At 27.7% G+C, this 25,312-nt stretch overlaps 4 protein-coding genes and 1 long non-coding RNA gene across 8 annotated transcripts; 2 read left to right on the top strand and 3 right to left on the bottom strand.

Moving 5' to 3' along the window:
- LOC123988258 lies at window positions 1-823 on the bottom strand. Its single transcript, XR_006829811.1, has 3 exons — window positions 474-823; window positions 158-401; window positions 1-92 (listed from the first exon to the last, which is right to left on the bottom strand). It is a non-coding gene; the product is annotated as an uncharacterized LOC123988258 (long non-coding RNA).
- A 2,458-nt stretch (window positions 824-3,281) lies between these two features.
- On the top strand, window positions 3,282-5,287 carry LOC114881347 (ragulator complex protein LAMTOR2 homolog). 3 transcript variants are annotated; one of them, XM_029198108.2, is made up of 4 exons: window positions 3,282-3,407; window positions 3,826-3,897; window positions 3,965-4,127; window positions 4,492-5,287. In XM_029198108.2, exons 2-4 carry the CDS (start codon window positions 3,830-3,832, stop codon window positions 4,639-4,641), a joined length of 381 nt encoding a protein of 126 aa, XP_029053941.1. In that variant the 5' UTR covers window positions 3,282-3,407; window positions 3,826-3,829; the 3' UTR covers window positions 4,642-5,287. The 3 variants fall into 3 exon arrangements, with proteins under 3 accessions (XP_029053941.1, XP_029053940.1, XP_029053939.1); XM_029198107.2 differs by lacking the exon at window positions 3,282-3,407 and adding an exon at window positions 3,415-3,531; XM_029198106.2 differs by lacking the exon at window positions 3,282-3,407 and adding an exon at window positions 3,415-3,591.
- Window positions 5,288-8,490: 3,203 nt separating this feature from the next.
- LOC114881344 (BTB/POZ domain-containing protein KCTD5) lies at window positions 8,491-12,471 on the bottom strand. 2 transcript variants are annotated; one of them, XM_029198102.2, is made up of 4 exons: window positions 12,111-12,471; window positions 11,338-11,634; window positions 11,054-11,182; window positions 8,491-9,773 (listed from the first exon to the last, which is right to left on the bottom strand). In XM_029198102.2, exons 1-4 carry the CDS (start codon window positions 12,300-12,302, stop codon window positions 9,744-9,746), a joined length of 648 nt encoding a protein of 215 aa, XP_029053935.1. In that variant the 5' UTR covers window positions 12,303-12,471; the 3' UTR covers window positions 8,491-9,743. The 2 variants fall into 2 exon arrangements, with proteins under 2 accessions (XP_029053935.1, XP_029053934.1); XM_029198101.2 differs by lacking the exon at window positions 8,491-9,773 and having other exon boundaries at window positions 10,759-11,182.
- A 508-nt stretch (window positions 12,472-12,979) lies between these two features.
- LOC114881345 (glucose-induced degradation protein 4 homolog) lies at window positions 12,980-15,867 on the top strand. The gene is made up of 4 exons (XM_029198103.2): window positions 12,980-13,214; window positions 13,586-13,753; window positions 13,823-14,055; window positions 15,005-15,867. Exons 1-4 carry the CDS (start codon window positions 13,068-13,070, stop codon window positions 15,066-15,068), a joined length of 612 nt encoding a protein of 203 aa, XP_029053936.1. The 5' UTR covers window positions 12,980-13,067; the 3' UTR covers window positions 15,069-15,867.
- Window positions 15,868-20,356: 4,489 nt separating this feature from the next.
- LOC114881343 (ras-related protein Rab-40C) lies at window positions 20,357-22,162 on the bottom strand. The gene is made up of 4 exons (XM_029198100.2): window positions 21,575-22,162; window positions 21,164-21,357; window positions 20,797-21,019; window positions 20,357-20,717 (listed from the first exon to the last, which is right to left on the bottom strand). Exons 1-4 carry the CDS (start codon window positions 21,732-21,734, stop codon window positions 20,410-20,412), a joined length of 885 nt encoding a protein of 294 aa, XP_029053933.1. The 5' UTR covers window positions 21,735-22,162; the 3' UTR covers window positions 20,357-20,409.
- Between the last annotated feature and the right edge of the window lie 3,150 nt (window positions 22,163-25,312).

Raw genomic sequence — 25,312 nt, 5'->3', positions numbered from 1 at the left:
ACAATCTTCTTCTTCTTTTCATTTGCATCCAGGTATCTTGTTCCTCTATTTTAATAGAGGCGGCCTCTGACATGCAATATTTATTACAGCCTCTGCAATAAATATTTTCATTAACAATTATTTACGCATGCTATAAAAAGTATATAAGAGTTATTACCAAATAAGTTCAGTGTTGGAACTGCTGATGTTGTTAATCTTTTACTCATGAAGTACTTTTATTTAAAGTAGCTGCTACAGATCACCCAGAATTTCAGTTTTCAGGTGGAAGCACAGACTTTGGGTTGTCGCATACTTCCACTCACTGTACCATCCTCTTCTTATCCTTTCTCTCTTGGGGGAAGAAGAACATCCTGTTGTTTTCGTTAATACACCCCCTGATGCTGCATATTTTCTTCCTCTTTCTTTTAAGATACATTTTAATAATTAAAATTAAATATATTACTAAAACAGCAATGTAAACAGTTAATACTTACTTAATTTCTACCTTCTCCTCCTGTTGCTGCATCTCATCAACAGAAGTTATTGAAAAACTTAAAAACGTAGAAAAAATTTTAAAAAATATCTTTTTAAATAATAATAATAGTCATAATAATAATAGCAATAGTAATAATAATAGTAGTAATAATTATAATAATGGAATTCACGAACCTGGAAATTCTGTCACCACTGTCACCCACTATGCGCCATATTTCTTCAGTCTCTTTAAATTTTGAAACAATTGAAAAACGCGACGACAAATTTTCACAATATCTTTAGTTGTGTATGTTAAAATCAGTGATACAAAGTATGCATGTAGAGAAGCGACATCAGCGCCGCCTGGATTTTCTGCGCCGAGTTAAAATTTGCATCAAATTCACAAGAGTGGAATTTGGAGGGCCTGAGCTTACTCAGCACCAGCCCTATCCGACTCTTATATGTTACCTGTACATACATTATCGTCAGTGACTATAGATAGTAGAAGACTGGACATGCCTTTGTTCTCAAAGGCTCGTGAATTTGTGCCTCGAGAACGAGCGCCATCTGCTCTATCCTAATATAAAAATGTGAAACACTTCGCACTATAACAGTCTAATACGCGTTGACGATAACAGAAGATTGCTTCGGTACCCAGGATTGTACCCTTTTGCTTACAGCCTTCAGCTCAGCGTTGTCATATCTCAGTAGACAAAGAAAGAGAATACACGCAAGAGATAAAATGAGATAGATACATGTCAAAGGTATGCCGCAAGATATCTTATTTTGTCGAGCTATGCTCGAGTTAATTCCTAGAAAAAAAACGTTATCCTGCAAACGAGAATTCAACTGCTGGCTCCTAATAAAGCATTACGATTGAGCATGTGCTATCGTGTGTTCACTTGCCAATACTGAAATATTACGGCATAGTAATGAATTAAAGTGAAACACCGTATATGTCATATAAACAAATGTTATAATGTAATCATCTGATATACTATCATCAAATGGTTTCAACAATTTTTTAATATGTTCTGAATCACTTTTTCCTTATACATGGTTTACGGACAGTTCTAGAAATTGAATAAAAATATTATCAATGTAAAAAAAATTAATGTCTACAGAGGGATTTGAACCTGGTACAAAACCGTCAGACCTTAGCACTCTGATACATTGCCTCAGGACTACTAACACTATCGAAAATATGTACTTACTTTAATTTCCTTCATTTTCTATGCTCGTTTGTTGCATTTATAAATATTAAAGATTGCATAAAACACTTATTTGATAAAGAATGAAATTCCTGTATATATGTATGTATTCTTATATCTTTTCTTAAAGACGTACGGATATAATATAGCATTTACATATTAAAAAAGAAAAATTCTCCTCCCTTTTGTTTAAATACTTCACAAATTAATAATTATCAAGCTTTAATTTTTTTAAGAGGTTACACACTAATTAAAAATAAAATTGTCTCCGTGGGATTCGAACTCGACCTTCTGATTGTGACTTTTGCATTCATCGTCAGATTGCTCGGGACTCGCGTCAGAATACGTGAATTGACGGTGGAAAGCACCGAAGCGATAGCGCACACGGATGGAAGCAGATATATGCTTGTGTGTGAAGTGCGAATACTAGTTGCAATACATATGGAAACAGATGTGGCAACATTGCAGTCATACTATATGTGCGTGCGTCTCTTCACCTTACCGTAATCGATAAGGTAGTTGTACCAGTGAGGTAGGGTAACAGAAGAACTGCCAAAACAGGCACGACTGTTATACCGACTGTGGAAACCTCTCTTCATACTGGGGCGTGCTCGCCCCAGAAATGACGACCCTTCGGTAACAAAGGCATGTCCAGTCTTCTACTATCTATAGTCACTGTTATCGTGGCGATGTAATGACCAAGAAATCGTAGGTGGCGATACTATCGAATTGGCCGCAGTGACTACAGATCCGTAGATCGAGTCGAAGTGGTCGAACTAGTCGAAGTGAATTAGTAAGCGTAATACGTGATATATCATATATTGCATCATATATTTTATCACTGGACGTATTTGTCAGCAATTGTTGACATTTATACAATGTACAACATGCAAGGAAGCAGTTACTGCAAATACTAATAATTACAGTGCCAAACAAAAATTCGGTGACGAACTGTCATGTATTTTTGTCTATTCAAATATAGGATTTTTTAATTTTATAAAAAAATTAGAGAATCTATTTGTACAGCATTGCCACAAATTAGATGTCGTAGATGCTATACTTAACAGCAGCATTGAATCAAACATATTGATGTTTCCTTGCGAAGACCATAAACTGGATATAATTTCATATATTGTTTATTATTTTTTGGAAATTAGATTATCAGAATATTGTAAACAATTAAATGATAATACAAAAAATAATCAACACGTGAAAAAAATATCAAAATATTGTAAAACTTAGAAATATAAATAAAGATATAATTTATAAAAAACATTTTAGTGTATTTTCTTTGTATTACGTACATACGAAACCACCTACATAACCATAGTATGTTATCTAAACACCTTTTATTGAAAACGAAAAAATTAGTATTTAAGCTGCGATAAACGATAAGAGCGTTGATTAGAAAAAAAGAGACTAGATAAAAGAAAAAAAGCGCCGCTTCGATTGACGCTCTTATATTTTATCGCAGCTCCAACATAAACATGCCCCAGCCAATCTGATTGAAGAGCCATCTACAACTTTTTCGTCACTAATTTGCCAGGTGGAAGCTCAAGTCGGATAGGCCTGCCCAGCACTCTCGTGGTTCGGCTCATGCTAAAGGCGCGCTCTGATTGGCCAATGTTTTCGTTAATAACTCGAAAACGAAGTCTTAAACATTTTGGCAAAGGAAAAAGTTGTTTAGAACGACCTCAGCAATCATCTCTTTTCGACTCCTACCCCAGTTCTGGGACACCCTGTGTATGTTCACGTGCCATTGTCGTCATACTACATTCATCCATTCAAGAGATAGTGTTACAACGCAAAATTGTCATACTCCTCTCATATTCCTCGCAGAGTAGGCTGTGACATCACACTATTAAATGTCAGGTCAAAATAATCAACTCAAAATAATAAAAACAGAGTTTCAAAATTGATATTAAAAGTAAATTATTTTGAAGTTCCCGGGCATTAACAATATACATATTAAGAATTGAAATCCGTGATTAAGATGTCCGATTTTTGTATTTGTTTATATTATAAACTTCATATGCACACATTTTTATAAAATGCAACTATCAAAACTTAATAATTATTGTTACTGTTCAATATTACGTTTAAAACAAAATTAATTGAAGGAATTCTAAAAAAAAAAATAGTAAAAAGATTTTATTTACAGAATCATGTTGAAGCCAAAAGCTCTCACTCAAGTACTTAGTCAAGCTAATACAGGCGGCGTTGAAAATACTTTGTAAGTAGAAATGATAAAATTGTTACTTATGATAAAATGCTACTATAAATAAATATATATTTTTCAGATTATTAAACAGAGATGGTGGTTTATTAGCTTATAGTGGTTATGGAGATAAAGATGCAAGAGTAACCGCTGCTATTACAAGCAACATTTGGTCAGCTTACGAAAAAAATGGACGAAATGCATTTAAGGAAGATGAATTACAATTTGTGTTGATGGATTGCGCGGTAATCAATATTTTCTTATTTCTTTTTTTTTATTTATTTACAAAAAGTTTTTATAATATGTAGTATTTAACCCTTTGATTGCGAAATACGCATATATACATATACGCCCAGTAAATTTTTCTTAAACAGATTTATTATTTTACTAAATTAATATAGGCACATTGCTATGTATATAACAGGAACCAATCAAATAATTTGAATATTAAAAACTGTTTCAATATTTTCTTTTTTTAATAATGCAAAATTCTAGTTTTAAAAATATTTTACTGCAATGGTTTCCTTTTAGAGCACATCACAGCCAAAGAGTTAAATGTAATCCATAAATTGTGAATATTGTTCATATACATTCAATAATTTTTTGTAGGATGGAAAAGTTGTAATTACTGAAGTAGCCAATCTATTATTATGTTTATATGCAAAAGAAAATGTGGGATTTGGTTTGTTAAGAGAAAAAGCACAGGCTTTAGCAAGATATCTTGATCAGCCACTGAAAATAATAGCCAACATGCCTTAACAAAAAAGTATATTTACAAATTTATTTTGTTATGACCTTATGCTTTGATATTAATTATCTTTTAATAAAAATCGGTACACAATTCTATCATAGAAATGAAATATTTTTAATTGATGAAAAGTATGAGTAAGAGTTTTTAAATTAAAATCTATAAAATAGTCATAAAGACAACTCTAATATGTGTCACTATTATTGTTAACTTTTTTTTCAATTACATATGTGTCATCAATTAACTGATATTGAATCGTGTAGCTATTTGTTTATTTAAAGTACAATTAATACAAGTAATTATTCTTAATATATTATTATAGTTCATATAGTACACTATAATAAAAATTATTCAAATGGTTTGTATAAATGTCTATAATATGTGTATGTACAATATTAAAAACCTTATGTAACGTGATTGTTTTAATATTTATATTTCATTTAAAAAGTGTTCTCAGTTATATTTTTACCAACTTCATATTAACAAAATGTTTTGTTAGTATTAATTTATCATAAATGTTATTTTATGAAATTTGTGTTGTATCTTGAGTAATACAATGAAACTTTATTTTCAAACAAATATAATGAATTGTATAATTATTCAGTCATACTGAATTTATTGCGAGTTACAAGTAGCAGAACACTTGAATAACCATAAGATTTAATTCTATTGAAAAAAAAAGTATTAGTAATTACAATCCAAAAAAAAGTAACTTTCTGAATAAAATTATCATCAACATCGTTTAAAATCATATAATTTAATCTTATAAATCTAATAGATGTAGGTGTTCCATTTTGCCTACTTATTCTTTTTAATAAGAATTCTTTTCATATCAACATATATTACTTCAAGATATTATATTAATCATACATTTTATATGTAACTGTTACATATAATGGACGAAATAATTCTCCTTTTTATGGTGCATATTACATTTTGTTTTATCATAGGAACTAAAGCGATGTTTCTATTTTTTTTAAATAAATTTAATATAAGAAAAAGTTATCTAATATCAAAGTACTTTTTATATTATACATGTCGAATTTTTACAATATTTATGTTCTTAATATATATAAACATATAAGCAAGTAATTAAAACAAATAGCATAAGAGTCAGTTTTACAGAAAATCTATTTTAAGAAATTATATAATTGAAAGAGCACGCTACATTAAAAATATACAATTTTTAAAATAACTCACAATCAGTGCTTTCCAACAAAAAAACTCACACACTTTTTCATGGGAAATAGAAAAGTCAATAAAACTAGCTTAAATGTAGTTTGATTCAAATAAGTTGTATATAATACAAAAAGTTGCTTTTGTTAACTTATATTTCAGGTAAAATAATTTTTGAGGAAAGGAGAAAAGGGTAGAAGGTTCTTCCTTTGTTCTATGAGTAACACTTTGAGAATACTGTAATAACTAAAGTATTTCTTTAAAAATAGAATTACTTTGTTTTTAAGCTATAACAGTTTGTATGTTGTAAACTCTAGTCTATATTATCTGTACTTATGCATTATGTATGTACATGTACTTCCTTCTCCGTTTATTTCTGTAGTTAATTTCAAATAATTATTGGTATTAAAATTTATTCATACAAATATTACTTTCTTTTCTAACGATATGAATTAAATAGTTAATAGATGTAGAAATATATCTATGAAAGTACAAATTCTTGGACATATACAGCAAATCATAAAAGTATTTATAACTTATTAATTGTTTATTTTTCATGATATATTGTTTTTTTAAAAGGAACAATATTGAATTTTCAGTGATAAAAATGTATATTACACTACCTTCAACTAATACACACTTTATTACAAAATAATAAATGAATATTAAACGGAAAATAATATTGAAAATAAAAATACATTTTATTAAAGTAGACATAGCAATATAGAGAAAACTAAATACGAAATTAATTTGAAAAACTAATGTAATTGGATTCTTTCAATTACATAGAAGTAAAAACTGACAAGATATAAATACTTTTATGACTTACTATAGCTATATATGTATTCCTATATTTAATGTAACAGTAACAAATACTAATAGTAATTATAATACAGGATTAAAATACAATACAGTACCGCTTTTTAATGCAAACAACATTGAATACCATAGAAAATTTCTTATATTGGTCGTAATTTTTCAGTGTAAATAATAATTATTAGCAGCCAATTGATAAATTTCCATTGCATTCTTATAATTATGTTTTTTGTTAAATATATAATTATATTTCTTTTCAGTAGTATTTGCTTAGCAAGATATAGCATTCATGTAAAAATATAACTAATTAACGATATGACTGAACTCCTTTGCACCAATATAAAAACAATCTCTTTCTGGGAAACTACTAAATGTATACAAAGTATTCAGTGTAACGGTCCGTACGATTTATGAAATATTTGTGATAACTTGATAAAATTAATTTATTTCAAACTGATATCAAATTCCGTTAAAATAAAAGGCTAAAATTATTTTTCATTTTCTAAATGAAGATGAATTCAATGAATATCTTGATATATCTGTAGATATAAGGACACTTTAGTTAAACAAGTGTTCCGAGAAAAATATGTTAAACAATATTAAAGTAAATTCATTTTAATACACAGTATTGCCTTCTTAAATGATTATCATTATCTCCATCAATTTTTGGAATTGACCTTGCTGAATGAGCTTTGATATTATACATTCATATCTAAAATAAATGAATATTGAGGATAAAATAAACAAATATATGAAGGTCAGCTGTCTTTCCCAGTTGCATTCAATAGAAAAAGAATCTTGGCATTACCTAAAACTCCTATCATTGGTGTAATTAGGTAGTGACCAGGATGAGCCTCTCCCTGACAAATGTGGACTGACCCCCTTACTATTCTAAAACTATGAAATTCTTAGATTCTAAAATTTCAGAATTTAAAAGTTCCAGAATTTCAAGATTTCAAAATTTTTAAATCCTAAAATTCTAAAATCTTATCTTGATAGAAATATTTTTGCCAAAATGTACTAAAAAGAAAACATAAAATGTTTTTATCACATGAAATTATGAATAAAAAGAAATAAACGTTTGATATTGTTCGTAAAGCTAAGGGATTTGGCCCACCCCAGACAAAAGTCCTAGATAAGCCAATGATTTCTACCTTCCTTGATATCTGGTCAGTTTCAGACTTAAACCATAATCAAATCAACTATCAAAACAATACTATGTACGACAATTATTGGCGTAATTAGAATTTTTATTTATTGGGCTGGACCACCTTTATTTAAAATGTGATGTCTAGTGTTACTTACGTTCAGGTAATAAGAACATTATTGTATCTTTGTATTGAATTACATTGCATAATGCATACAATTTGTACAAACTAACAAATGTTTCTTTTTACTTATTCCAATAATTTCTGTTATGAGAAAACCAGACTCTGACCTCTAGTTATGCTAATGATTATAATGTATTGAAAATATAATAATCGTTTACTATTTTTGTTCCTACTTCTAGACTAGTGTTGCTCAAATATTTGCACTTATAATAATGTTATGCAAGAGAATATTGAAACATAGAGAAATAAAATGTGAAACAGGTAAGGTCTCTATTTTATGTAATATTATATTAAGAATTTGATATTAAACATAAATGAAAATGATGTATTAGTTTATACGTTAAATTTATTTTGACATATTCTACAACATTCTTTAATTATGTACTGTACTATTTAAAAAACCGAATATTTCCAATATAGTTCATTACCTGTTTAAAACAGATAAATTTCTATGCAAAATGATGTTTTATGAAGTTATCCCAAATGCTTTAAAAAATGAATGCTTTGTATATAATATACAATATATTATACATAATATAATTCTAATAGTACTTATAATATTTTAATGTTACATGTATCTTTTTACTCGCGAATAATGCTTTTAAATATGAGTATATTGTCTACGACATTTGTTTAATAGGCCTTCAGCAATTGACAACCTATATTATTAATATTTGTTTGAAAATTGTATTATTTCTGTAAGTAGAATAACAATTTTATTATAAGTTTTAATACTTACAAAAACAAAGATGGTGCGTATATCATAAAAAAAGTAAACGAAAAAATCTATTGTGATATTCGCATCGTGTTAGAATCAAACATTGGTATAATAAAAGTTACATATATTTAGGAAATTAGATTTAAGTAATTGAAAATATGTAACTGTATCTTTTAATACGATTACTTCGTCATATTCAAATTTCTTTTTCAATTTATACATTATCAAATAATATAATTAATTGTTTTTGTTAACAATTATATTTCTTTATGCACACTATTTCATTTGTTAAAATCAATTTAACATACTTGTGATTATAATCTTCATCAGATAACGAAAAATATCATGCTCAAATACCATTTTATGTTTTATAACGGCAGTGCGAAGGTATGTAATTTAAGTAATGTTATGATAAAGACACGATTAGAAAAAACATACTTTTATACAATTGTTTTTGTTACAAAAAGATAATCTATTTAATGCTAGGGAGTATTAATATTCATTGTAGAAATTTATATGAAAAAAATTGCCTTTACGAATGCTATTGTCTTTTAAACCGTTTAGCAAAATTAAAATATAATTTCTACAGCTAAATAACAATTTTGTTTCATAGCATATCAATGTTGATGTTTGTACATATATTAATATTTTTATTTTTTAATATACCTTTCTCGAAAGAAAAGCGTCGATAGAAAGTTTTATTTCAGTACAATTTTCATTATTATTTATAAAATATACGACCCCATATGAAATCACTATATTTACTACAATATGTATTATCTTCTTAATGAACAATTAAAAGAAAAAAAAAACAAATTCACACGCCTATACGTGATACTTTCAGTTATTAAAGCTTCATATTGTTGTTACGTAATGTAGCTTCGTAGCTATAGAAGATATATTTGCATTTTTTTGTTCTTTCTGCAATTACCATCGTGTAAGAAAGAATGGAGCAATGAAGATTTGTATAAACTTAAATCTTTAAGTGTAAAAATAAAAACAGTCTTCATCTTGTCGCTGCACAGTTGATTTAATGAAACGAAGCAAGAAAAGGAAAGGACGGATTTAAAGATTACATACGAGAACCCTTCTGCTGCAGAACCTAAAATATAATTCAGTGGTTGAAATTCATTAAGATTATATTAGGAATTATAGTTTTGTATTTTACAAATGAAACAAGAAGTATGATTAACTTGTTTGAATTTTTCTTATAACATATTTAGCATTGTTCAGCCTCTGCATTTTGTTGTATAGGTTGAATCTTATAGATTTTATCAAAATAATTTAGTTTCTCAGATATGATTGTTAGTTTTATAAACCATTTAACATTTTATACCTTTGAAATTGTCAAAAGATTTTTATCGAACAATTAGGTTTAACGTTGTTGTAATGATAACAAAAAATAATGCAGTCATGCAATGATGAATCATGCAGGATATAGGGTACAAAGTAATCAAGCCAATAAAAGAGAAAAATCTTTATTTAATGCATAGCATGCGATACAAAAATAATGATATTGTACGTACAACAAATATCAGAGACAGAACATGCTAATAAAAATTGGCCCCTGTATTAATACATACTAAATAATACTCAAGTAATATGATTGTTACAACAAAATCAATTACCAGCAACACTGTACTTTAGTTCAGTTTATATAAACTGTAAATAACAATTTTAATTTTTAAATGAAAATTCTTGAAAACAAACTGCAATATTTCGCATTTAGTGTCTATTACAAGGTATTTTTATATTGTTTGATATTAAACAAAATAAACAATACTATATAAAAAAATATACATATAGAAAGTATAACTTAACTAAGATTAAAAAATTTACATATCTTTACAATGATATTTAGTTTCTCATTTTTATTTAGTCCATCTATTTGTAATAAGATCAGTTGTATAAAATTTCAAAATATACACTTGTTATAATTTTATATAACTGGCACATCATGTATATTATTATTACACTAAACTGTTATTGTATAATATCTAGTTTTTATTTGTAATATTCATTATTAGAAAAGTTTTTACGTAACATTTCATTTCTTATTACAAATGGATTAATAATCTTTATAAAAATAAATATAATACTGATACAGAAATTCTTTTACTTTGTAAAATTTTACAAATTCCTAATTTATTGATATTGTGATTCTGATAGTTTATCAAAAATATAGCCATGTTTGGTTAATTAGAACTTTTAATAATAAAAATATAACACTTATCTATTAATATTAATAATATTCTTTTATATTAAGAAACCATAGGGTAATAAAAAATGTAATCAAATCAAAACTATATGAATATAAAAAAATTATGTGTGACTACTTTGGTTGAAGGAATGACATGAAAAACTTGAATATGATAATGGTACCTTAACACGATCCGTTGATTCTTGTTCCTTGCTACCAAGTTGACTGGCCCCATATTCTCGACTAACCACACACAAAAATTCAGCATGATCATCGTTTCCATAATTATACTGAGATCCTATGTTGATTAACTAAAACAATAAAGTATATTCAAATTTTCTAAATCAGTATTACTAACTAAATATTGTTAACCCTTTTAAACATTTTAATAAAATATTAATATGTGGTTTCATCATACAAAATAATATATAAATATTCTAACTGTTTAAAGTAAAAAAATAAATACCTGTTCAAATTTCCATCCATCTGACATTGTCGATACCATTTGAGTTAATTCATCTTCGTGACATTGAAGAACTCTATATACATGTGTTTTTGAATCTCGTAATGGTCTGGTATCCCTTAATATAATTCTTTCTTTGACTAGCCGTATTAATTCTGTAATATTATAAAATTCTGCTTCTTCTAAAACACCTTCTTCTATTAAATCTTTGTTAATTACTAATTTTCCATGACGTAGATAATTTAAAATAGGGCTAAAATATGTTGGATCACGATCTATTAAATATGCTCCAGTTTCATCCTACATAATCAAATATAGAGAAGATTATTTATTACATGTTTTTTCTTATAAATGATTTAAGATTTCACATTAAATTTTATAAACAGTTTGTATGTAAGCTATTTACTATGCAAACATATATTAATAGTGTTCATGCGCGCGTGTGTATATACGTAATACATATATACACGTATGCGTAATCCACACTTACTCGGCATACATACGTACTAACCACATACCTATGTATATATACATATACAGTTCATCATTTATTACATAGTAAATACAATTTTTGTATAATCATTAATAATTAATGACATCTTTAAAATTTGTGTCTATTTTAATTACAAAATATTGTAAAAGTGTTCGCAAAAACATTTACATAAATATTTATCTTTTGTTTAAAGAAAAGTATGAGTATTATATTACGCACAAGAACGAATTTAATAATGTTTAGCAATAATTTAAAATTCGCGCTTATTTAAAAAGCAACTAACCCTGTCTGAGATAAGTTCTGAATCTTCTTGACACAATCGATAGAGAAATGAATTAGGATCTCTAGCTAGAGTAGTTTTTGCTGTTAAGAAATATGTACCACCAACGTTTAGTCGAACCCACTGATTATTACACCGACTTTGTACGTGATTTTCTGTCATTTTGTGTGAGTTCATATCACTAAAATCCGCCATACTTGCTTGGATACAACATACATACAACCAACTTTTAGTTCACAGCAGTTTAGAACAGGTCAAATCAATATCTCGATAACGTTCCATTCCGACATATTAATTGAATTAAAATACTTGCTCAAATAACTGATAAATATTGTATTTCAATTATTTCCATATCTCGTTACTGTTCAACATATAATGTCAGTATAAAAACTATAACATTTTTGGCGGGAAAACAGATACAAATAATTATAAAATTGCAAAAATTAAACAATATTTTAAATTCAAAATAAAAACAATGTTTTATACGTTATACTTATAAATTAATGATACAATAATATTAAGGAAATCAGTAAAAAAAATATAAGATTTGTGAAATTAAAGAAAACGAATATTTAAATTATCGGTGAATCGTACAAAACTGTATATCCGGCAAAATGCAACTAGATCTGTAGATACATATATACATACACAAATGCATAACAATAGATATAAGTCAATAAAACAAATAAACATGTTATTTTTTATTTTCATAATAGCAAATTATTTTCATGTTAAGAAAAATAATGTAAGTAATTTATTTATATAAAAAATAAATTTTTTTCAAAATACTTCTGGCATATTCTCTAAATAAAAATAATGTGTACGAACGTGTCTGGATTCGAGGCTACGTATGAATATACGTATGTCCTGAAAATTACCAGCAGTCTTTGCGAGAGTCTTGGGATGTGAAGATTGATATTTGAGGAGGGCAAATTTTCAAAGCGTTCACTTGAGCCGAGAATGCCGGTGAAAGTTGACGTAGTACCACCACCACCCGCAAATTCAAAGCAGCCGGGTGTCACAAAATCTTTACTTTACAATGGTTCACGGTTTCAAGGTTCTCAGAAGTCTAAGGGTAACAGTTACGACGTAGAAGTAGTTTTGCAGGTTAGTTCTTCATTTCTCTGGAAATTGCGTCACAAATGTTTTAATTTTCTATTACACCATTGACATCTGTTTAATACCCATAACGGTTGATTATATTACGGTTCATATGCTTTTCTGCTTTCAATATTTATAAATGGTCGAATTATCATGAATTGATTATGTTTGCTCGGTTAAATAATTAAAAATGTTAAATAACCTATTAAAAAATGTTACAATTTCTCTTCATCTTCTGTAGCTTATAGATATTTCCATAAAGATTTCATTAAGGAAATAAAAAAATAGAATGTTTTTAATAAAAGTTTAAGTAACGGTTATCAATTTAAGTAAAGTTATAGCTAACAAATTTTTTACGTATATTGTTTTTATTGTAGCACGTGGACGAAGAAAATAGTTATTTATGTGGATATTTAAAAATTAAGGGCCTTACGGAAGAGTTTCCCACGCTTACCACATTTTTTGATGGTGAAATTATATCTAAGAAATATCCATTTCTAACACGTAAATGGGATGCAGATGAAGATGTTGATAAGAAACATTGGGTTTGTACCATAATATATATTTTAATTTTGTTAATGTTTATATCATTTGTCATACTTTTATAATTGCAGAGTAAATTCGAGTCATTTTGTCAATATGCGAAAACATTTAATTCAGATACATTTGATTATGAAGCTCTGAAGGGAACTGATTTTGTTTTTATGAGGTGGAAGGAACATTTTTTGGTTCCTGATCATACTATTAAAGACATCAATGGTGCTTCGTTTGCAGGATTTTATTATATTTGTTTTCAAAAATCTGCTGCCACGATTGAGGGTTTTTATTATCATCGTAGTTCTGAATGGTAATGTTCTTTCTATATTTTATGCATGTTTATTCATTTTATTGCAAAAGAATATTACATAATCTTTCCATGAAATATGTTTTGTATGATAAAAATAGAATTAGTTTTTTGTTACAATGTACAATATTGAGCGTAGTAGGTTTCCCTAAAAAAAATGATGTGGGGAAGGAGGCTTTATTATTCACTATAATATTCGGGAATTATCAAGAATTACAAATAAATTAAATTTTTAAGTTTTAAGATTTAAACATTACAGAACTTTAAAATTAAAGATTCAAAGATTCCAAAATTCCAAAATACAAAATCTTAAAGCTCAAATTACACAGTTTCAGAATTTTTTTAATTCAAATTTAGAAGTTCTAGAAGTCAAATTTCTCAATATCAGAATACAAAGTTTCAAAAACTAATAATTGTAAACTACATATTGAATAAAATTTTTATTGAATTAACGTTTACACAGCAGTAGCAGAGCCTTCTTTCCCAAGAAAAATGACGCTCTAGAAGGAAATAGCTTATATATATAGAAAATATGTGACATTTACGTGCAGACGTTTACGCGGGAAAATTTGATTTGATATTTATTTCAATATCCTTTATTTTATATTTCCTTAATTACATACTAAATTTTATAATATTAAATAATCAAGAATTATATTATTTATGTTTTTAATTAAATTCTTAATATCTTTAAAATTAAGATTTTGAGAATTCTTGCACCCCTTATAGCCCCATTTTCCTTAGAAAAACTTACTTTGCTCAATACTGTATGTGTTTACAGTTCTCGAATACCTATTTCGTAAATTTAAATATTTCAATTATAGATAATAATTTGTATCATAATGAAGAAGTCATATTATTAAATTGAGAAATCATATACTGAAATACAATATTTTATTTATTTATTTTTTTTAATTACATCAAACTTCATACAATATCTTTATTATTCTAGGTATCAATCTTTGAATTTAAAACACGTTCCAGAACATAGCATACAAATCTATGAATTTAGGTGAAATCGATGATTTATTCAATTTCAAACCCATATTTTGCCTATCCTAGCATACAGATCTCATAAAAATCATAATCCTTGAACTAATTTAAATCGATTGATACGGATAACAATTTTTTAAATTGTTTTCAAAGGAAATTATTTGGTACGAAGACTATTTTTAGTTAATTTTTGTTTTAATATGCAATATATATTGAATATTATATACTTTTTATGAACATTAGACACGTTATACAAAGGAAGTCGTATTAGAAAGTTGACAAGAATTGCAGTCATTGATACGCTTGATTATAAATTAGTTCTTAATGATATTCAGTGTAAGATGTTTTATTGAAATAAATTTATCGATGATTTTTGTCTATTAAAACTAATGTTGTTAATTATTTGATATTTTTACATACTATAAGATTGTAATATCATTTATGAGTGTTAAATGTACCCTGTAGTTCACCAAGGGTATTTCTTCTCTTGTTTAATGTTATCGAATCATAAAAATCTTATTTAATTAAATTATATATTAAAAAGAAGGTAGTAATATAATAAAAACTAAAAATGCATTAGTTGTATTAGAATTGCATGTTATAGAGTATAATGTACAAATTTAAATATCGTGAAATTTATTTCTTAAACAGTATACAGATGTTTATGAGATCTGGAATTAATGTGGATGTAGTGAATGGAATCAAATTGGAACATTAAGATAACTTTAACATTATCTTAAGATATTTCTCTCTTGTATCAACGCGATACTAATTCTAATAAATGTTGAATACTGATTAATCAATCAGTCTGCTTAAACCGAATGCTGCATAAAAAAGATTTGTTTGTTCATCGATTTGTCTGGTCTCTGTTTTACACAAGTATTTTAAGAAACCTTATTTTATAATATTACCTTTAAATGACAAAATTTTAATGAACTGACAATGAGTAAAGATTTATTAATATAAGGAGTTTGATACAAGTTGGCTATTTATAGAATTTATAGAATTCATACTATAATATCGATGAAGTATATAATGTGTTATAGAAATAGAAAGTTATGATAATTCATTATAACGATTAATATATTTATTTGATAAGTTATTAGGTAACAAAAACTCGCATGAATCTCTTTCTAAAAATATAAAAATTATTTTTAAAAATATGAAAACCAACATTTTGATGTTATCACGATAAAATTTCTCTATTACTTAGAGTTTATATTAATCCGTTATGTCCAATAGAAATACATATTTATTTCAAAAAAGTATGTGAGTAAGTTGTGTTTAAAAAAATTCAAAAGTTTTCTATTGCATCGATCAAAATAATTACATTCTTTTATGCACAAAACTATAAATTTTTAGATACATTACTACTTCACTGTTTATGTAAATTAGATTCATATTATTAATATTTATTTATAAATAGCTACAATTAAAGGAACATTTTGTTCAAGTAAAAATTTGTATGCAATATGTATTTGAAAGTATATCATTTTTTTTTTATTTAACATTTAAATAAGTGAACTAATAGAAATATTTAATAATGATTAAAAAATAAAACTTAAGGAATTTGTATAAATAGTTAATGAAACATTTACATAGTATTAATTATAATTGTCATAATACATATTTATTTTGTGTTTGTGTGCATAGTAGTTATTATAAAGCAAAAATTAATTAATAATAAATTGAGATAAGTGTAGGAAAAAAATATGTAAACTCTTGTTGTATTGTACATTGCTTATTAAATACAATGTCCTTGTAAAAACAATTATTTAGTATTTCTCAGTATAACAATGTGTAATGTATTATGAGACTATGTCAATTTTTCAACATTACTTAACTAAAATTTCATAAAATTATCTGAAAAGCAAAAGAAAATGGTTTTAAGCTTTAGTAAACGATGATTTACTGTAAAAGATTTTAGCACTTGTATTAAATGTAATGAAAATAATAAAAACTTTTTGTAAAATTATATAAATTATTCGTTTAAGAAACTTATATTATTATTAGAAACAAATAATAACTGCCAGAGAATATTAAATTTAATTAATAAAGTCTTGTGTTTGGGTATTAAATAATAATCGATCATCTATGTTATCAATTAATAGAGTTGATTTCTTCGGATCTCTTTTTTTAAATAATTTGCTAGATCTAGTTAAATATTTAACTTTTCTAACTGTTCGATTTCTTTGGTTGATAGTGGCGTTTCCAAATTGTTTGTTTTTAGTAGATGTACTTCTCTAAGGTACACAATTATATTTATCATTTAACTGCATTGTAAGAATATTAATAAAACTTCATTTACCGTTATATTAGACCAATAATGATGATGACAAATTGCATCAGTTGGAGTAGATGTGATTTTATGCAATATAGCTTCGAATCCTAAAAATTTTCTATCAAAATTATCTTTTGCTGAAACTACATCAGTAAATGAATTTTGAACTGTCAATATATCATTAATATAATTTGGAACTTTTCTCGTTTCATTTAGATATTTATTTTTCAATGCAGATAGATGCACTGGTTCTACATTAACGCCGCTTAACATTTTGTATTGTTGTGCATTACATTGATTTTGTATATTGTACATATTGTCAGAAGTTAGATTGGATAATTCACCTTGTAAGAGATCTAAGTAATAAATTACGAAAATAGTTCAGTTTAAATTAATACGTGTTTGTCATTATTTAGAGTAAATTTACTTGCCAATAAAAGTTTTTAAATATTCTGAGAATATTTTATTATAAGCAAGTAAATATTGAAATATTTCATCGAGATGTTTTTCACTAAAATATGTTCTTGCTAATAAGGAATGTTCAGATAAATTGCCTTCGATTGCTTTAGAGTTGAAGATTTTCCACTGTTTATGAGAAATTTTTGCTTGCCATTCCAAAGCGCAATCTTCTAATCTTCTACTAACTGACTTTAATAATTCATTTGCTTCTGTTAACGGTTGCGGAACATAAATGTTACTTTTACAAAATGAAGCGAAAGAACTTTTTGTAAATTCTTCGTTTTTAGTAGCCATTTTCTAATTTTTTTTTCAAATAAACAATAATTATTTGTCTACAAGTTTTTTTGTAAAAATTAGAAAATTATGTAAAATAATATAAAAGTACATACGTATTTCAAACAAATTTAGATTACATTAGTCTTTTTTTAAACAGTTGACAGTTTCAAAAATGAATTCTATTAAAAGATAAAAATTTTTTATTTTATAATCAAAATTAATTTTAAAATGACAAAGAATAAACAATTTTTATTTTCATTGTATAAACATACGCACTTAAAATTAAATAAAATACATGTAATGGTTAAACATAAACTTTAAATTAGAATATCATTTAATACACTATTAAAACTACATTAAAATATGTTATTTAAGTTTAAGAACGATAAGTATTTGAAATATCTATAAAATAGATCAGTTTTATAATTGTATCATACTACACATACATGAAAACAATAAATATCATAAAATATAGTATCTAATTCTAAAGTAGATAAAATTTAAGAATTTAATTATTATATTTTTTTAATTATCACACTTGTATCCAACTATTATAATAGAATATATTTTTTCTTTATACATTAATAAATCTAATGTAATTTTAGAAACATTTAAGTGGAACATTAAACTATAGTACATTTTTATAGAAAAAAACTTTCATTACTTGAATTCATACTTTTAAAAAGAACTTGTTTCGCTTTGTAGAAATAATTTTATTCATTTACATTATTATTTCAACTAAATTATCAAGACTAAGAATAAATAATTTTCTTTTTAAATCAATGTAAAAAAAAGCACTTTTTAACTTATTCAGGTGGCCCCCTTTCTTAATCCTAATATCTGATAACCAGATATAGGTAATGATGAAACCAATATTCTCTTTTAGATTCTATGTTTCTGTTTGTTAATGAATAACGAAATTTCAATTGTATGTTTATGAAATCATTTTAAAATAATGCTAAAATTATTTTGTAAATACTATGCAGTCTTTGTTTGAATTTGTTAGTACATTCTTTATAATCGTCTTGTATACACATGTGGCTGGTTTTTACGTATATATATAATATAAATATATTTTGTATGTATGTATATTAAATTCAGCCTATTGGCCTAGAGTTTGGACTTGGTCTTACATTTTGTTTCGTTTCGTGCTCTCTATTCATTTACACTTTCCTATATTTTGTATGTTTCACTGACAATAAATGATTGTGGAAAGCTCATATACATTATTTCATCAATTTTTTATAATAATAGATTTCTTCGATTTAATAATAATTATTCTGTTTAACATAAATTTTGTTAATAAACATTGTAAAAGAGTATAATATAATTAAGTTTGAAATATTATACTAAAAGATTTTATTAATCCTGTTGCATTGAAATTGATCAAAATATGAGTGTAGTTATAGATGTATCTTTTTATATTTACACGATACATAGTATAATATTACTCCTAATAATACATAAACTCATACTATACAAATAAAACAATATGTAATTATGTTAAATTATTTTAGATACAATCTTTATTATTATAAAAATTAATTCATTTTTATGCAATATATTTTTCGTGAAAATAGAAAAACTAAACATTTAACATGAATTTTGAATTTCTTTCGATAGACACTAAGATCCATCTTTTTAACTAACAGATTAGTTTTCTTTTTGTATGTTATTATGTAAAATCAGAATTATAGTTAAATTTTTTAGGAAATTTAAATACATTTGTAAGTTTATTTAATATTTGATCGTTAAGATCTATAACAATACCTCTAGTCTATACCGTAATCTTTACAGACTTAGTAAAATTGTACTTTCCATTTTAACATGTTACATTTTAATATACATTTATTTCAAGAAATACTGTGCTTTGAAATCTGTGAAACAATTTTCGGTTACCAACCAAAATAATATTTTGTGTTAATCATTGTATAACTATATTGGCATACTATTTATCTAATAATATTCATAAATCTTTTTCAATAAAAAATTTTGAAAGTACTAAGTGATTTAAAATATTAATAAAACAATTCTTTGGTAGTACCAAATTATTACACAAAGTAAATCCTTCTTAATCCTATTATTGTAATGATCATCAGGTTTTTTTACATTAAACATAAATGCAATCATAATTGTTCAGAATTAATAAATGTAAATATACCACTTTTTTTCGTTTATTATATCATTAATACTTTATATTATGGCTATATTTATGAAAAAAGTTTGAATTATTCAAAAAGATAATGTTATTTAAATAAAATAATCAGACAGTATATGTTAATAAAACAAAAAGAAAAAGGATGTTAACACTGTGTTGTATATTGATAACTATAACTGTAGAGTTATTCTCAAGATATTGTGCAAGAATTCCTACCAACACAACTGGTACGTGAATCTGTTATACTACCAGGCGAACTACCTGGTGTTGATAGTCCATTGTGACCTACACCAACGAAACGTAATTTTCGATGATAAGAGCCTAGACTTTTACTAGGGTTTAATGATCTATTTCCATTATAACGTAACTGAGATGTAGTTGTCATCGCATACGATTTTAAGTGAGATTTAATGGATTTGGGTAATGGAAGTTGATCAATTCCATAAACTGTTGTTCTTGCTACTATTGCACGACAAGCAAGTTCCTGAAGACTAAGAACTGAAAGATAAGATGATTTTATGTAGTTTTTTTAACAAGATAAGTTTGCCCATCCTTTGTATTAAGATAATGAATATACCTTTATTAGATCTCCACAATCTTTCCATGCCATTACGATGTAGAGCCATTCGAGAAAGTTCAGAAAAACTTTCACGAATATTAAAATCACAAAGAGGCGAAACTTCAAAAAATGCCATATGATTTTTAGCTGCATATGCTTCAGCATCACGTTCTCCTACTTGTCTCTTAAAAGCCAAATGAAGGCGATTGCCAACAAGTACTTTTGGCACTCCAGGAGCATGCTAAAATATTTAGAAAAATAATTTATTTCATATAAAATTAGTTTATTATTTTATTACATAGTGAACTTTTACAATGGACTAAATCATGTTTAATATTTTATTTCAATATATAATTGTGGTTAAAAATATAAAATTTTTAAATACCTCTTCGACTTCTTTTAACCATCTGTCAATGCCATCAAAGGACCATTTATTGGTAATATCGTACACTAAAAATATACCTTGAGCTCCACGAGAATAGGATCTAATTATTGTACAAAATCTACCTTGACCCGATGTGTCCCATAATTGTAATTTTACTCTTTTGCCATCCAATAAGATAGTAGTAGTTTTGTATGCTATAATATATAAAGCAATAAATTTAATTATTTTTATGAAACAATGTAACCAAAAGTGAAAATCAATTTCTCATAAAATATTATAATTAAAAGAGTTTATCCCACAAATTTAAAAAATTTAATCTGTAAAAACGATATATAAAGTAAGTATAACATTAAAAAATAAAAAGGTTTGACTAAAATTGAATAAGGATAAAGAATGATTTGAAAAAAGTACCACTGCCGCTACAAAACGGAGATTCAGCAGCACCATCTTCGAGTCCACTCAAGATTTCTTGTTTTCCAACGTCACTATCACCCACCAGCAAAAATTTTAAAAGGTAATCGTACTGTTTTTCTTGTCGGGACTTTGTTGTATTGGCTTCACCTGTAGCCATAATATTATATTGCCAATCCTGAACATGCTGTACGTAAGCCTATAAGCACTGATCGTCTCTTTTACGTTTTTCTTATTCAGGATCCGTGGACGGATAAACTTCTTTAACAAATTTTTTTTTGTAAATCACCATACTGCACTTAACACCAAGTCTGTTTATGTGTTGATAACACTTCTTTTTGTATTGTTTTTTTCGTCGACTATTTTATTTTTGAATGAAATGATAACAAAAAAGAATAAACTCCATTCTTTACTTTATTTGTCATACTATGCTTAATTGTTCGGTAAAGTGCCTGCTGTCAAATTTTTTGAAGGTCAGGTATGTTCAATATCAATTGTAACGTGAAACGTTATCACGTGAATATATCTAGAGTGGTATGGCGACATTGACATGGGAATATTTATCGATAGTCTATTGTATCGATATGTCTCGAATGTTCTTCGAGGACCTTTTGTATCGATGGCTATAAATTAAGAGCGGAGTTTAAACCATCTGCGTGTACGCTCATATATAAAATAAACAAAGCCTAAATTGTAAACCCCTCGACGTGGGTGATCGAGCTGAGAGAAGGCTGGAAATCCAGAGAATGGAATAGTTTCACTTCGAAAATTCCTGAAAGACTAATTTATGATAGACCATATCAAATTCGTTGTTTTCGACCAAGTCACGAACGGTCCTTAAAAGCTACGAAGTCTTTTCCGATATCCTGCCTATTCATGTACTCTAAAGCCGGGTATCCACCAGTATCAAACGCCCGTATCGTATCACGATATAAACGTATCACCGAAGATAATTGATCTGTTTTAATATATTTAGACGATAAAATTTATCTACATTAAATCAGATTAAGTTCATAAATAATTTCGTCGATTTTGAATTGAATCCAATAATACTGCAAGATTTCAAATAAATTGAAACCCAAGTGACGGCACGAAACGCTATGTCAAGTGCAAACGCATGAACTTTTCCTTCGATGGAACGGCAAAGAATCGACAAATTTTTCGGATCAGTCCGTTGCCTCTGTTCCTTTGGAACGGCACGCAGCAAAACGAAACTCCTCGCCTGTAGTGGCCCAGTCCTATTGCCTAACCGTTTATATCAAGAAACGAAGAAATGTTGTCCGCGCCGCAGCATGCCGTTGCATGCAACGAGGCAACGTCTGCCTATTCAAAAGGGTTCGGAACGGTGATATGATACGGGCGTTTGATACTGGTGGAAACCCGGCTTTAGCGTCTTGGCGGAGCGCCTCCACTTCACCTACTTGAACCTGGCACCCGACTTTGAAAAAATCAATTTTTTCCAATTGCATTGTATTCTCCTTCGTTTGTACCCGTTTGTACCACTTTTCTTTTCGTTTGTACCCTAAGGGGTGAAAAGATATGAGGGGGTGAAAATAGCCTAGCACCCCACTTTAACATTTTTTATTTCTTTCAACGCCAATTGAAAAAGAAACGTTTGTACCCGTTTGTACTACCTTTAGTTTCGTTTGTACCCCAAGGGGTTCGTTTGTACCGACTTTTGAAAAAACCCGCAAGGGGTAACTTCGCCATTTTTGAAGATTTTTCAAATCTTTTTACGGGTGCTGTTTTCTAATCGTTTATACCCGTTTGTACCACCTTCACTTTCGTTTGTACCCCAAGAGGTTCGTTTGTACCGACTTTTGAAAAAAGCACCAAGGGGCAACTTCGCCATTTTTGTATATTTTTTATATTAATGACATAAAGACTATAAATATTGCGTAACTTGTATTACTAACTTCAAATCTACGACCTACAGTATTTCATCGTCTATGCGTTGGTCGGAAACTCTATAGTGGCTCGTTAAAAGAAAGGAACTATTTGTGATGTTTGAGATCTCTTATGTGCTGAATAACAGAAAACAACGCAAAACTGTTTCCACTCCCATAACATGGACGATGGCAGATAAAAAATAATACGTGTTGAATATTTTTATAAAACCTATATTTCCCCAAAGTTTCATCAAAATAGGCGTGTTACACTTCGATACGTTTCATTGTATGTGCTGTTGGGTCGCGAAAATAATTCTTTGTTGGAAACAGTAATGTTTTTCTCGGTAATTATTTAGACTATGGACGGCGGAATCAAATTTGATGATAAGTGAACAAGTCTTCTCAGATATATAGTGATCGATATTATCGACAACCTTGATCATTCATTATCGACAGTCTTGAACAGGTAGTCATTAGAAAATATTTAAAGGTACTTAATATTTAGAACAAATATACGCGTTAATGCTTAAACAATTAAAAAACAGCACCCACAAGGAGATTTGAAAAATCTTCAACAATGCCAAAGTTACCCCTTGTGGGTTTTTTCAAAAGTCGGTACAAACGAAACTGAAGATGGTACAAACGGGTACAAACGTTTCTTTTTCAATTGGCGTTGAAAGAAATAAAAAATGTTAAAGTGAGGTGCTAGGCTATTTTCACCCCTTAGGGTACAAACGAAAAGAAAAGTGGTACAAACGGGTACAAACGAAGGAGAATATAATGCAATTGGAAAAAATTGATTTTTTCAAAGTCGGGTGCCAGGTTCAGGTAGGTCTCCACTTCCACGCACCTGAGGGTGGACCACAGACATGAGAAGGGGCCTACATAGGACTGGGTGGATTCTTCCACCATTGGACGAGGGAGGATCCAGGATCCACCAAGGAAGGGGTATCGACCGACATCACGTGAAGATCTCCTCCGCCAAGCGCAGAATGATCAGAATGATTTTGTCAGCTAAAATCGACGGGTCGTTCTCATGTGCAAATAAAACGCATAATTGAACTTTACAATTTTCACGATTGTTTAATAAAGAGTTTGAACAGTGAAACAGTAAACAACAGTGAATAACAGTTTGTTTAATTCATTTTCGCGCCTTGCGAGCAGGGTGCTTTAGCGCTCCACGGGTACCCTTACGTATTGGGCACGTACTTATTATACGTGAGATATTATACAATGTATTATACATGGTATTCTACAGTATATTACGCTACTTAGTTTTATATGTATGTATTATTGTTGCGCGATTCTTCGTGATTCTAGGGATTTTAAGATCCAAGGAACGTGGGTAAGTCGCCCGTGGAGCGCTAAAGCACTCTGCTCACGTGAATTATTTTAAAGAATAGTAAACTGATTTAAACTATTTAAAATGAACTAAACTTTTAATAACGATTAACTTTAAGTTTAATAAATTAGAACAAGAACAATAAATTGAATTGAAAATAAATGTTTTACACGAGTACTTCTCTTGAGCGTTTACAAAGAACAAAGGACAAAATTTTCTGGAAGGATCCACTATATATAGCTGCTTATCGCTAAGTAAATTATCGTTAGCAACGCTCATTAATTTAGTCCTTGATAAACATTTTGATAACGATAAGCCGATTTTCTTCTACTAACCGAGCTACTGATAAGGAATTCTTGATAACAATTTGATAATGTAATATTGATTTTCTTTTACAATTCAAATTTGACGCGCTTCAGCTTCTTCATTCAACTTTCTTTATGGCCTAGTTCACAATTTATTTCACTCTATGCAGCCTAGTTCACAATGCGTTACGAATCTATATTC

This window comes from Osmia bicornis, chromosome 10, assembly GCF_907164935.1.
Source record: "Osmia bicornis bicornis chromosome 10, iOsmBic2.1, whole genome shotgun sequence".
Lineage (NCBI taxonomy): Eukaryota > Metazoa > Arthropoda > Insecta > Hymenoptera > Megachilidae > Osmia > Osmia bicornis.
This window is presented reverse-complemented; position numbering and strand designations above follow the sequence as displayed.

Excerpts from the sequence above, each read along its gene's own strand:
- LOC114881347 (XM_029198108.2), top strand. The coding sequence starts at position 3,830 with ATGTTGAAGCCAAAAGCTCTCACTCAAGTACTTAGTCAAGCTAATACA. Across the intron at positions 3,898-3,964 it reads GGCGGCGTTGAAAATACTTT|ATTATTAAACAGAGATGGTG; the intron begins GTAAGTAGAAAT and ends TATATTTTTCAG. Across the intron at positions 4,128-4,491 it reads TTGTGTTGATGGATTGCGCG|GATGGAAAAGTTGTAATTAC; the intron begins GTAATCAATATT and ends AATTTTTTGTAG.
- LOC114881344 (XM_029198101.2), bottom strand. The coding sequence starts at position 12,302 with ATGGCGGATTTTAGTGATATGAACTCACACAAAATGACAGAAAATCAC. Across the intron at positions 11,635-12,110 it reads CAGAACTTATCTCAGACAGG|GATGAAACTGGAGCATATTT; the intron begins GTTAGTTGCTTT and ends TTGATTATGTAG. Across the intron at positions 11,183-11,337 it reads ATGGATGGAAATTTGAACAG|TTAATCAACATAGGATCTCA; the intron begins GTATTTATTTTT and ends TTATTGTTTTAG.
- LOC114881345 (XM_029198103.2), top strand. The coding sequence starts at position 13,068 with ATGCCGGTGAAAGTTGACGTAGTACCACCACCACCCGCAAATTCAAAG. Across the intron at positions 13,754-13,822 it reads ATGTTGATAAGAAACATTGG|AGTAAATTCGAGTCATTTTG; the intron begins GTTTGTACCATA and ends TTATAATTGCAG. Across the intron at positions 14,056-15,004 it reads TATCATCGTAGTTCTGAATG|GTATCAATCTTTGAATTTAA; the intron begins GTAATGTTCTTT and ends TTATTATTCTAG.
- LOC114881343 (XM_029198100.2), bottom strand. The coding sequence starts at position 21,734 with ATGGCTACAGGTGAAGCCAATACAACAAAGTCCCGACAAGAAAAACAG. Across the intron at positions 21,358-21,574 it reads TCCGTTTTGTAGCGGCAGTG|CATACAAAACTACTACTATC; the intron begins GTACTTTTTTCA and ends TATATATTATAG. Across the intron at positions 21,020-21,163 it reads GGTTAAAAGAAGTCGAAGAG|CATGCTCCTGGAGTGCCAAA; the intron begins GTATTTAAAAAT and ends TAAATATTTTAG.